Raw genomic sequence first — 12,255 nt, 5'->3', positions numbered from 1 at the left:
AAAACCTAATTGAAAAAGGGGAAAAGAACACTTTGACAAAATATTTGAAGACTTCCTCAGTCTTCATTTTGTTTTTAACTTGTATTAAAATTAAACCTGCTGATTATTTTTTTTTTCCTGTATAGTTGTATCCACCTACATGGCATTGATGCACAGTACATTCAGAACAACATTCAGTTTTGGCTTTAAATGCCTTACCTTTCTGGGCAGGTGATTCTTCTCCTCATGATACCTTCTGTTTCTTTGACATGAAGTGATGAAATGAAATGTAAATTGCCCTTTGTTTTCTATTATCCAGGACCAGGTTTTGTATGGTGATATACCTATCAAAAAGTGTGTTTCTATTAGCAACTGATGGTTGCTTTTGATTCAAAAAAATTGCTCATAAAAGAGCATAACAAGTTTTCCTGCCATGCCTCTTTGTGTTGCGTTTTATGTTATTTCTAGGATACAATCTCTTAAACATTTTTGGTTCACCCTCCAAAAATGTGAAATTATAAATTTCTGAGGTTTTGTCTTTTTATGCGTTTCAGATAAAATAAACACTGGATTTTCTTTAAAATATACTTGTGTGTATGTCTTGGCTTGTTTGCAAAAATCCCTTCACTGCTTTACTTTAAAATGTTATTTAAGTACATTCCTGTTCGCTTCTCCCAGAATGACTGTTTCCATCCAGAGACTTTGCTCTAAATTACCGGTTTAAGCATTAATTTCTGCATTCTTTAACTACTTCCTGCCATTATTCCTTTATTCTGTGCTCCAGGTAAGTAACATTTCAAAGCTGCAATTTAAGCTGCCTTTGCATTCTCTGACTGCAGCAGAACAAAGGCTCATTCTTCTTTGGCAATTATGGGGGATTTATTACAGAGAGAGGATGTTTTCTCTGACTTCTGGCATTCATTTTTGATGCAAAGAGAAAAACAATTTGCTCGTTTCAGAAAACTGAAAAAAATATTTTTTTTGTTGTTTTTCTGTTTCAAAGAGAAATCTTCTAAAACTTTTTGTTAAGCCACTTTTTTCTAGATTGTTGTAAAAAACATTACCTTACGAAATTATACTTCTTGGGTTTCTAGCCTATTGCCATGTAGCAACACAGGGTTTATTGTACTTTCTTTGACAGAACAACAAAAAAATGGCTGAAAATAAAAAAAAATGAACAAGTGTGCTATTTGTGTTCACTCCCCTCGTATCTGATGCCTCTAAATAAAATATAATAATATCATAGGAAACCAATAAGCTGTGTTAGTTATGAACTTGATCAATCTACGCTCTATGTAAGATTGATAGGAAGAAAGTCATAAGCTGAATGTACTGCCCCTTCAATAAAGCACACTGGCGGCAGCAGGGGCAGAGATTTTTTTCCTTCAGCAGTCTTAGATGCTTTCCATCTAATGTTAAGCACAAATGTGTAAAGCCATATGCCAAAAGATTTTCAGCTGTTCCTGCAGCTAAAGGTGGTTCTGCAAAACAATGACTCATGGAGGTTGAATACACCGTTCAGACCTCTATTAGTAAAAATGTAAAAAGTGACAGCCATGTTTGTGTCGCGTTTCACAGGGGTTTCCACCGGAGGAGCCGTGGAAAACGTGCAAGAGGTATCCATCTTTTAACAAAGGGCAGAATGCAACGAATCGTGATACAATGAATGAAGGCGAACTTATTTTATTTTTATAAAATGTAAACTTTAATATGAACAATGTAAACACTAAGTATATATGTACATTTGGCTCAGTTGTGAAGCCAGTGTGGACTGATCTACAGTCCATTCAGAAATGACAAATCAAAGGACTGTTAAGGATCTACATAAGCAAACTTTATGTTGTATGTGACCTGGTGCCTATTGTCCCATGCGTACAAAACGCCTTCCTTCGGGTTATAGTCGATCTGTGTGGTGTACGTGTAGTTGTTGATGAAGGGCATTCTGGGAGTCATCTGAGTGTTTGTGTGCGTATCGAAGGCATACTCCAGGTTGGCGTCCCTTTTGTTGTAGCTGTCCACAGCATACAAGACGCCACACACGACAAAGCAATTCCCAAAATTGTTCCTCCTGAGCCCGGTCCTCCAGGTGGTCTCGCTCTGCATGCTGAGGTCCGTGGGGTTCAGCCGACTCAGGATGACCACTTCCTGTAAGAAGCCCTCGTCATCCAGTGCCGGGTAGATGATCCACAGGCCGCTCTCGTCCACGGCAAAGTCGATGTACGAGTGGCTGCGCCATTCCCATGGCGACGAAGACTCCTCAAACACGGCATCGTGTAGCATAGTCCAGGCAGCCACGTAGCGAAGTCGCAGGTCGTACTTGATGATGTCCCGGGAGAAGGCGCGGTTGTAGTAGAAGGCCCCGCCGTAGACCACATGGCCTGTGCCGATCCAGTTATAGGGGAGCTTGTAGGAGTTGGTGAAACGGCCTGGGATATTGGTTTTATTGAAAAAGACAGTGGACATAAAAAGTCAACCCACTCATGTTAGAATATCAGCGTTTTATGGTGTGAAATAATGAAACCAAGAATTTCAGAACTTTATCCTCTTTAATGTTGCCTATAACCTTTACAAGTCGATGTTGTAAGAGAGAAAATAATTTCAATCAGATTTACATTATGAGGGTTTTGGTCTGGCACTGACTACTCTTCGAAAGTGTCAATAATTATGTCCACCAGTTCCAGCTGAAGAAAACCAGTCATAAAGCATGATGCTGCCACCACCATGCTTTCCTTGTGTTTGCATGGTGTTTGTTACGTCCACTGACTTCTAGGGGTCCTCACAGCGGAGGACTGCCTTTGCTCTTTTGTTTGTTTGCAGGCCACTGTCACATCTGGAAGCACTTCCTCCTCATCAGTGGACTCCATAAAAGCTTTGGTGTTGTTTCCCCCTGGGCATTTCTGTGACGTGGTGGACTCTGAACTGAGTACTCAGTGTTGTGGCAATTCTGCTTAGGTCTTATTGGCATTTGAACTTTTGTATGCTAGAAATATTGTTTAGATGGACAGTTTAGTACGAGTTCTCCACCATTTTCTTTTAACTAATTTCTTCCCCATTTTGTGGCCAGCTAGGGAGCATAGGAAATGTAGTTTTTATTTTTGTTCAGATCAGAGTGATTTTGTTTTCAAGCTGGAAGGAGTGCACTGAAGTTTTCACTTCCCTTGTGTTTGTAAAGCCCAGGGCCAGTGGAAAATAAATAACTGAGATGTGGACTTCTTTTAGTTGTTGGGTTCACATTTAACTTGCAAGCTGTGTCACACTCTGTGCCCTCCTAAACTCACTTAAAAGTGTAGCAACAGTGTTGTTTTGGTAATGCGCAGTGTTGATATTGCACCAAACCCGCCTTTGGGAATTAAAACCAAATCAGTTAAACTTGGACTTATTGGGGCTCATTTTCCGACTGTTGCTAAATTCAATTGGGTTAATGTGTTTTTCTTCAAGAGAAAAGGATTCTGTATCAACATGTCAGTGACCACAATGTGAAGAATAGGGGAGCTTTTTGTACTACACTGTCAGTTCTTGCTAAAAATTAGCATAGATCATTTAATGTTGCTCTGGAACTGTTGTCAAATTGCCTTGGAAGGACGTCCAGTTCTTTGACAACTGCATTTAAGTGTTGCAAGAACTGGAAATAACCTTTTCAAGTCTCTGTGGAGAACATTTGAGTCACACTCCTTTAGATAATTGTTTTTATTTCAGCGACAATGGATTGTTTTCGAGATCCAATGGCCAGTTTAAGGTCACAACACTGCAATTCAAAGTCTGCACTTTGACAGGGTCACTCCAAAGCTCTAGTCATTTTTGGGGGGCTTGCTGGGGTGCCCAGGGTCTTTGGCCAGCAGCATAATCCAAATGCACTTGAGTTTAAGTTCACACAGGGAAATCTGGACATTCGGATTCAGCCTTTTCTTGGTTCTAAAGCAGCACAGGACCATCACACTACCACCACTATGTTTAAATGTAGGAGATTATCTTTATATATATATATATATATATCAGCTTTAACAGAATAAACATCTACAACAAAGTTCAAAATTTCTGTCCTCAGTTCACATAGTACTTTCCCAAAAGTCTTAAGGATCCTCAAGATGATTTTTGACAAATGCGAGACAGGTTTTTGTCTTCTTCTTGGTGTAAAAATGTTTTTTTTTTTTTTTATAATCTAATCTCTCCTCTTGAAATAATTTTTTCCCTGCTCTTCTTAGTTCTAAATTGTGACAATTAAATAAGCTAAGTTGTGCCTACAGTGCTTTGGATGTTGTTCTGGATTTTTTGCGAGCCCCTTTATGAGTCTTTAATTGGTTCTTGGAGTAATTCTGGAAGGCCAGTCATTCCTGTGAAGGTGCACAACTGTTCAGTGTTTTTGTGGATGATAGTTCTCACTATGGTATGGTGGCGCCCCAAAGATTTTGTTGCTCATCTGTTCTATTGTTAGATTAGGGCATGGTGTGTAATTTTATTTTTTTTTCCGGGTTAACCGGAGACACGGATTGGGAGGTGGAACATTAGTTAGTGTGAGTTTTAAAGTGGGGATTATTTTTGAATACAGCCATGTTGTCAATTATAAACGGATGTGCGCACTTACGCAATCGTGCTATTTTATTTTTGTTTTTCAATCAAGTTGTAAAGGGCTATCAAACAAATTAAAGGTAGCAAAGGCAATTGCTACCTTTTGATTGTGGTCTCTTTTTCTTCACCACAAAAACATAGCATTTTAACTGGAGTGTACTGACTTTTTATAGCCACTGAGTGACACCCATTGAAGGAAAACAAGAGACTACCGTTATTTCCAAACCGGTGGCTCTTACCTTGTTTGAAAACCTCCAGATTGTGGAACTCCAGGAGATTATTCCCATAATGGAAGTTTGTCACATAGATTTTGTCTTCATTGGACTTGGGGTCCTTCATCCAAGCTCCCTCGGGTCTGCCATAGTTGTTGTGAGTAACTGGCTCAGCGATACTTGCCAAAGTGTCTTTACACTCCCCTGTGAAAAACACCCAGAGAGAGGGTAAACATGAGGATTTTAGGGCCAGTTAATACACAAACTAGACCATGCCAAGGAGTCTGAAATTAATTAGGGGGTTTTTGGTTTTAACAGCATGAATTAGACAAAGGTTCCCACAAGCAAACAGAGCTTAGCCAGTTTGGGAATTTTCTGAAAGAAATTTCCATTTGTTTTTCTCCAAATGAGAAACACTAGGCTGAGTTAATGCTTTTAATGTGGATAAATAGAAATTCACAGCACATTTTGTTTTGCTGGCTAACTCCTAGTAAACACTGGTGTTTTTACCGTTCAGGTGTTTTCACATTACAGGTGAGGAAAAGTACAAGATCATTATCGTTTACCAGCTTTGCTTGAAGATGACTCCTTCTGGCTTTTCACTGGTTCATGTGCCTCGAGGTCATCCGCCATCACGTCTTCTTCTTCCCAGTTAAATTTGTATTTCCTTTTGATCGGGACGGCCTGTTTGGGAGTAGTGGTGACTTTGGGGAAGGTGGGTGCAGCTGTGGTGGTGGGCGGAGCGTTGTCACCAGGTGTATAGGACTCTGAGGTCTGAGGGGGAGGAGTTTTCACATGCAGGGTTGAAGCATCAGTCTGGGTTGAGGTGGGATATAATGCAGGGTGAGTAGGAGGTGAAGATGGAGGGGGAATAGATGAGGCTTGTAGAGGGGCAGTTGTTTGAGTCTCTGCTGTAGCGTTCAGATCGGAAGTCGTCTTTGTTTGATCTTTGAACTCAAAGCTGGTGGTTTCCATCTCCGTGATGGGATAATATCCTTCGGTTGAAGGTTGCCCAATGTCCTTAATGTCTTCCCTGACAGAGGGTTGGGTTGTGATCACTGTATTTTGATTGGTTGTTTCTGCAGGAATGATAGTTGAAGGAGCTCCTGTGGCTACCGTACCAGGAATTGTCCAAGGTGTGACGCTCCGATCCGTTTGAGATTCTGTGGTCTTGATCTGTAAAGGTTGTGTTGCACCGGTTGCTCCCGCTGTAACGCTTCCCACTGTGGATGCCTCTCCAGACACATCCAAGGACTTGCTCCCTCTGTGACTGATAATCTCATTATGAGTCTCTGAGATGGGCTTTGTTTCCTTTAGTTTTACAGGTGGGCTCATTTTCTTGGCATCGTGCGCAGGATCCGTTGTCTTCGGCCGGAATGACCTCAGCCAAGTTCGGGTCCTGGGCCGAGGCTCTCGATGAAGAAGGAGATTCTCTTCGACGAAGAAGTTGACCGGGCCTTCTCCGCTGAACTCATGATATTCAAATACTAAAGACAGGAAAATTTTCCATTAAAGAAAGCACATTCATCTAAATTATTTGTCTCAATTGTGCAACATAAACTCTCTAAAGCAGTGGTCTTAAAAAGTCCCTCAACTTCTAGATGTGTCCCTTCTATTAGAAACTGAATTAAAATGTGAAACTGCTTCACTAGCATGCAGGGAAGCTCTACAAAGCTCTGCTAATGAGCTAATAAAGTAGCTATATCTGGCTATATTGGCTAGCATAAATACAATACGAGATATAGGTGTTCTGTGAAGGCCTCAGAGGTTAGAACATTTAACCAAAAAAGGTCTGAGATAAAGTTGGTCACAGAAACAAGTTTAAAAGCAGGGTTACAATTTAAAACAGCATCCCAAGCCAAGAGCATCTCACAGACCTTCAGCATCTCAGAATGGAAAAAGTATGGTAAAACAGCAAAGCCACAAGAAGACCATAAATCAAAGAAGGAGTCAAAAAGCCTATAGTAACCATGGAGGAGGTGCACAGAGCCACAGCTCAAGTGGGAGAATCACCATTAACTGTGAATCCCCCCCACCCCCCTCCCAAAAAAACACAATTAAAATTAAATCTGTTGTTGAAGAAAAATCATATAGAGTCTCATCAGCAGTTTGACCCAAGCTATATTAGCTATTGAGAAACATGGCAGAAGATGCTGTGATAACGTCAAACCAAACTGACCTTATTGGTTAATGTGTGCAGTGAAAACTAAACTGCACATCACCCCCAAAAAAAACACTGTTGTCAAGGTGAAACATGATGGTGGCAGCATCATGCTGAGGGAAGGTTTTTTTGCCTTGCCTGCTGTTGCTGTTTACATGGTACTAAATGTCCTCGAAGGAAACCTATTATACGCTGCAAAAGACTTGTAATCAAAATCAAATTGAGAACTTGTGACGAAACTACTAACAAGTAAAATTTACCAGTGCCTCAAAACCTACAAAAAATGTAAAAATAAAAATGAGGTTATCCAAAATAGTAACTCATCCAACTTCACAGTTATTCAATACTTTTTGTTGCTGTGTCACATAAAATCCTCCTTTAACACATGACGAGTTTATAGGGTATGAAGATTTTATTAAGGTACTGCATGTTCTTCTTTGCCCTCTTTTTAATCCTAAGTAACCCATCAACGTGCAAACTTTTGCAAGTGATTTAATCAAAATGTATCCAGTTAAAGGTAACTGATATTTAAAATTAAAACGCACAGTTCTCCCCAGGCTCTCCGTCATCCGCCACCATGGGGTCTGGCTCCATAGGGTCAGGCTCAGATTTATAAAACGTCATCCCCCTGATGATCATTCCATTTGATCCAGACTTCGATGCCTGGGAGTCCTCCATGGCGTTGAGGGATTTCACCTCAGTGGTCTGACCAGAGCCGTCCGGCTGCAGGCTGGGTGGATGTTCCCCAGTAAACTTCCCTTCAGGTTTTTCCTGTTGATAATAGAAAAATATGATGCTAATACATATATTTGCTGGTGGACTGTGCCAATGACGAATGGTTTTTAGAGGTAATGTGACTCATAAACATGAGTCATAATCAATAAGGAGGTCTGTGCTGCAGCTAAAGTCTGCTTTAAATTTATTTTACAGGAATGTAGTTGTTCGCTTTATTCTAGTTTTTTTTTTTTTAAATACAGTTATTTGGAACATGATGTCTAATTTCCATTTCATTTCTCATCAATCCATATAATCTAAAAACATGTGGAGCCCAGGATGTGCAGATGGTTGGACTCCTTACTTTACATGAAAGCTAAAAGCTGGAAGGGATCAGCTCCATCAGAGAAAGCTGCTGATCAGGGATCTGCTTTTCTTCACACATCTCATTAAATATTTAATTGACCTCAGTGAGTGTTTTACACGTTTGTTTTCCTTAACAGGGATTTTATGAAGAAATCATTGATCTTAACAAGTAATTTAATTGTCTCATGGGTTTGAAAGCTTGTTACATTTGAAGTTCTTTTGTTTTTTTATGCACCATCCAAAGCTACAAAGTAAACAGATGCAGTTTTTTTAATGGATAGTGCAAAGGGTTTTAAAATGCTGCAGTGCTTCAGTTTGGTTTGTAGGTGCAATTTCAGCTTTTACAGCTGAACCACCAATATGCTGCAGCTTTACTACGTTAAAAGCTTTCAAACCACTGATAAACATCTGTTTGTAAATTTCATGAGTAGTTTTAGCTGTTTCTTGCACATTTAAGTCACCATTTTATAATTGAAACATTTGACTTGATTAAGTAAGCGAATAAAATGTTGCCTAAAAATAAGAGCAAGTTTCATAAGAATACTTTTCCTTAGTTCTTAGTAAAAATTTAAATTGTCCTTTTACTCTAATTATATGCAAATAAACTACAAGTAGCTTGGTCATTACAAAGACACCACAGTTACTATGTTAATCCTGATCAATGGTGCCAAACTTTGCCTCTCACCTGTGGGTACCGATAAGTTGCTGCCTCACCGACATCGCCGGCTCTCCTCCTGTCCTGATGAGGATGAGGAAGAGGAGTAGGTGGCCTTTCAGTTACATTCATCTTCAAAAGAGGACTCTCCTGAGGCTGCACTTTGCCAACAGTGCGGTTCAGAGACACTGCCTGGAAGATAAGAACCAGAACGTATATGTAGGTTTTAGAGCATGTAACTTAGGTTTAAGAACAAGATGTTAATTGATCAAAGTTGAAGAGAAGTTGGATCAAACTGCTTTCTGACTTGCATCTTTGCCGGGTGTTTCACTGTGCATTTTTGTACCTATAGTCCAGAAGGTAAGATTACTTTTTATATCCACCCTGAGCATCAAAAGTTCTCTACTTAAACTACTAATATGAATCCAAACCCCAATCAGTCTTGAAACATCACCAAGATATTCTTTGACAAATATAGGATGGGTCTTTTGTGTTTTTTATCTTAACAGCTTTGCTGTTAAGGGCTTAACATAAAAGCTAAGCCTTGTTACTTTAGGAGTAATTTTGATTGACCAACCTATCATTGACCATTGTCCCAGGTTTTCTCTGTTTACAGATATTGAGTCACTGTGGTTCACTGAAAACCCAAACCCTTAGAAATGAATTTGAAACTTTTTCAAAATGGATGGCAACCTGGAGCTTTCTTCGTCACCTGTTTTTGAATTTCTTCAAACTGGGGCATAACGTGTTGTCTTTTGAGATATTTTTAGCTTATCTCTTGTTATCTGACAAATTTGATTTAAGTGATTTATTCATTCTTGTAAAAAGAAAATGTGATTAATAAGTTAATCCATGATAAAAAAAATAAAAAATAGGATGCCAATATGGGCTCAGTTGGTTTGATTTCATTTATTTAAATAAATGAAATCAATCTATAAAAACTGTTCTTTGCATTTACTTGGCTTATCTTTGTGGTATCTTAGTTTGATATTAGAATTAGTTTGATAAATGATAAGTGTGTCTGAAAAAAGAAGGAAAACAAACACATCTGTAAGACCTCATGATTGCATTCATTCTCAAATAAAGAAAACAGAGAAATTACGATTTTAAAAAATCACCTGCTAAATCAAAAGTGCAAAAATAGCGACACAAAGCAGAAAATGTTTTAACTCTTTATTGCAGGCATTTCATCCTCTGCACAACTATTTTTAATTAGACATGTGATGGTTGATTGTAACTATGCCCTTCCATACAGTCACTGAGAAGTCCCTGAATAGCGTTTCATTTCTGATGTTTATAAGACTTAAAACTGATCCAGTGTGTAGCAGCACCGCTTTAGCAGCTGGATTCCTTTCTTCAGACTAGCCGTGCAAACCCTGCTTTTGTTTTTGCAGCACCTGTTAGGGTGGGTATGATTTATGATCAACTGTATATTTAGTATGATGACTTGAGCACAGTCTCAGCTGCTCCTCCTCTATTTTAGCTGGAAAAACTTGTCATCACTGTAGTGAATGCTCAAAAGAGGCTGTCGTATAGATTTCGCTTTATTCTTTCTAACCTGGACCAGGTCAGAAGAGAAACATCCAATGCATGCCATTTTGTGTTATTTTAATTGGCATTTTCATCTTTGAGCTGAATTAAATAGAAAAAAAAACTGAGTTAGAGGTTTTTACTTTTGCTTTGATGAAAGTAGCAACATATTAGTTGGTCAATTTCTACATGGCAAAAATGAAGGCCACCTCTATCATAGCGTGAATTATTAAGTATCTAAAATTCGCAAAAGCTGCCTTTGCGGCCTTGAGTTGGTGTTTTGTTCATTTTCACTTGCATTTTATTTCGGCACCGCTTTACCTGCACCTTCTCGATGTGTTCCACTCGTTGCAGGAGCTTGTTTGTCAGAGAGTGCAGCTTCAGTAGATCCATCCCGTAGAAGGAACCCTCCAGCAGCTCAAGGATGGTGGACAGCTGCAATGATCAAGGGAACTCCATCAAAACAGTGTAGCCATTCATAAAACAGCATCTATCCACTCTTGGGTCACATGAAGTCTTGTTATGCATTCTTTGAGGTCTAGGACTCTCTGGAAATGAATAGGTAGCATAAAGGTTTGCAGCAAGGTGTTTTGCAGTGCCTCTCAACAGTAATGGCACTCTTTGAGCTCACATTATTATAGGGATTTTATGGGATGAAGGAAAACAAAACAAAAAAAGAATAATTGTGAAGAGGAGAGAAATCACGATTGGTTTTCACACTTTTTGCAGACGAATCTCTGAAAAGTGTGGCGTGCATTTGTCTTCACCTCCTTTATCTGTAACTAAATCCAGTGCAACCAATAGACAAAGAAAGCAAGTTTAATAACGGAAGAAAACCTGGAAGGGGGTTGCAAAGAGACTTGAAGTCTTGAGGTTCACCTTCCAGCAGGATGATCCTAAGCCAGAATGACAATGGAATGAGTTTGATTATGAAAGAATAGGTAGGTGTCTGAATGGCCCAGTCAAAGTCCATTTCTACATTTAATTGAGAAGCAGTGGTGAGGCCTGAAAAGTGATGTCCAAAGCTCGAGGTATTCTGACAGGAAGAATGGGCAACATTGTCAGTCTTAGATGGTTGGATAAATGTGGATCAACAAAATATTGACTCGGTGGCTCTGAATACAAAGGCACGCCACACTTTTTAGACTTTTTCCCCCCTGTCACATAAAATACAAATACAAATCATTGCAGCTTGTAGCTAAGCAGACAAAATGAGAGCATTTGGGGGGGGGGGGGCGCTGTGCTTGGACAAGGTGCGCTCGAGTGAGATCCTGAACCTTGACATTTTCTTTTCCGGCTTCCCTGAGTTTTTTCAGCCTGAACTCTGCATCGCAGGGGTTGACCGCCGACGGAGGCGCGATGCAGGCGCACTTGCACTCCGGTCCAGATGTGATTGTCTCCACGGTGTAGAAGTCCTGAACGGTGGCGCTTCCCTCTTCGATCCGCCGACAGGCGCTCCTGCTCAGGGGTCTGACAACACATTTACACCGACAGTCAGCGCCTTCCGAGAGGGCTTTCACTTTGTCATAATCACCCAGCAGCTATAAAGAGAAGAGGATGGATACATTTTTTTTTTCCCACCGCGATCAATTTAAAATTTTGTATGGATGATTGAGAAAAAAACAAAACAAAACAAAATAATAATGCACCTACCTTAGATATTATGTCCTCTTGACCTTCCATTTCTTCTTGCAGCTCGTCCTCTGCACTGCTCTTAAGCAGAGACGGATCAGAGTCTTTTGGAACTGTACTTCTGCACTTAGGCGCAGCAGAGCTCCGAGAGGAAAAAGCGCAGCACACCGCGACAAAAACGCATAACCTATACATGCTGTGAGCGTCCCAGAACTCCAAAGAGAGCTATGCAGATGCAGGTGTACAAAGAAGCCACAGCATGAAACTCAGATCGAAGTAGAAAAAAACTATACTAAGAATGAAAAAAAAGAAAAATCCTAATTATATTGATGAAAATAAATTGTGTGAAACAAACGCCATCAGCCATCCAGATTAAGATTATTCCCCCTGCTAGGTCATCGTTTACAGTCAGAATGAATGAAAGTTATGAGGGTGTACTC

General features: G+C 39.9%; 1 protein-coding gene across 1 annotated transcript; it reads right to left on the bottom strand.

The window, feature by feature from the left end:
- Nucleotides 1-1,646: 1,646 nt before the first annotated feature.
- Nucleotides 1,647-12,255, bottom strand: olfml2ba (olfactomedin-like 2Ba). The gene is made up of 8 exons (XM_007558711.2): nucleotides 11,837-12,255; nucleotides 11,461-11,724; nucleotides 10,505-10,618; nucleotides 8,684-8,845; nucleotides 7,464-7,689; nucleotides 5,324-6,244; nucleotides 4,785-4,961; nucleotides 1,647-2,405 (listed from the first exon to the last, which is right to left on the bottom strand). The coding sequence occupies exons 1-8, from the start codon at nucleotides 12,008-12,010 to the stop codon at nucleotides 1,792-1,794; spliced, it is 2,652 nt and encodes an 883-aa protein (XP_007558773.1). The 5' UTR covers nucleotides 12,011-12,255; the 3' UTR covers nucleotides 1,647-1,791.

This window comes from Poecilia formosa, unplaced genomic scaffold (genome assembly GCF_000485575.1).
Source record: "Poecilia formosa unplaced genomic scaffold, Poecilia_formosa-5.1.2 Scaffold98, whole genome shotgun sequence".
Taxonomy (NCBI): Eukaryota; Metazoa; Chordata; class Actinopteri; order Cyprinodontiformes; family Poeciliidae; genus Poecilia; species Poecilia formosa.
The sequence above is the reverse complement of the archived record's forward strand: the minus strand, read 5'-3'. Positions and strand labels throughout refer to the sequence as shown.

Coding starts and splice junctions, on each gene's coding strand:
- olfml2ba (XM_007558711.2), bottom strand. CDS start 12,010: ATGTATAGGTTATGCGTTTTTGTCGCGGTGTGCTGCGCTTTTTCCTCT. Junction 7,690..8,683: donor CAACTTATCGGTACCCACAG/GTGAGAGGCAAA, acceptor TATTATCAACAG/GAAAAACCTGAAGGGAAGTT. Junction 4,962..5,323: donor GTCATCTTCAAGCAAAGCTG/GTAAACGATAAT, acceptor TGTTTTTCACAG/GGGAGTGTAAAGACACTTTG.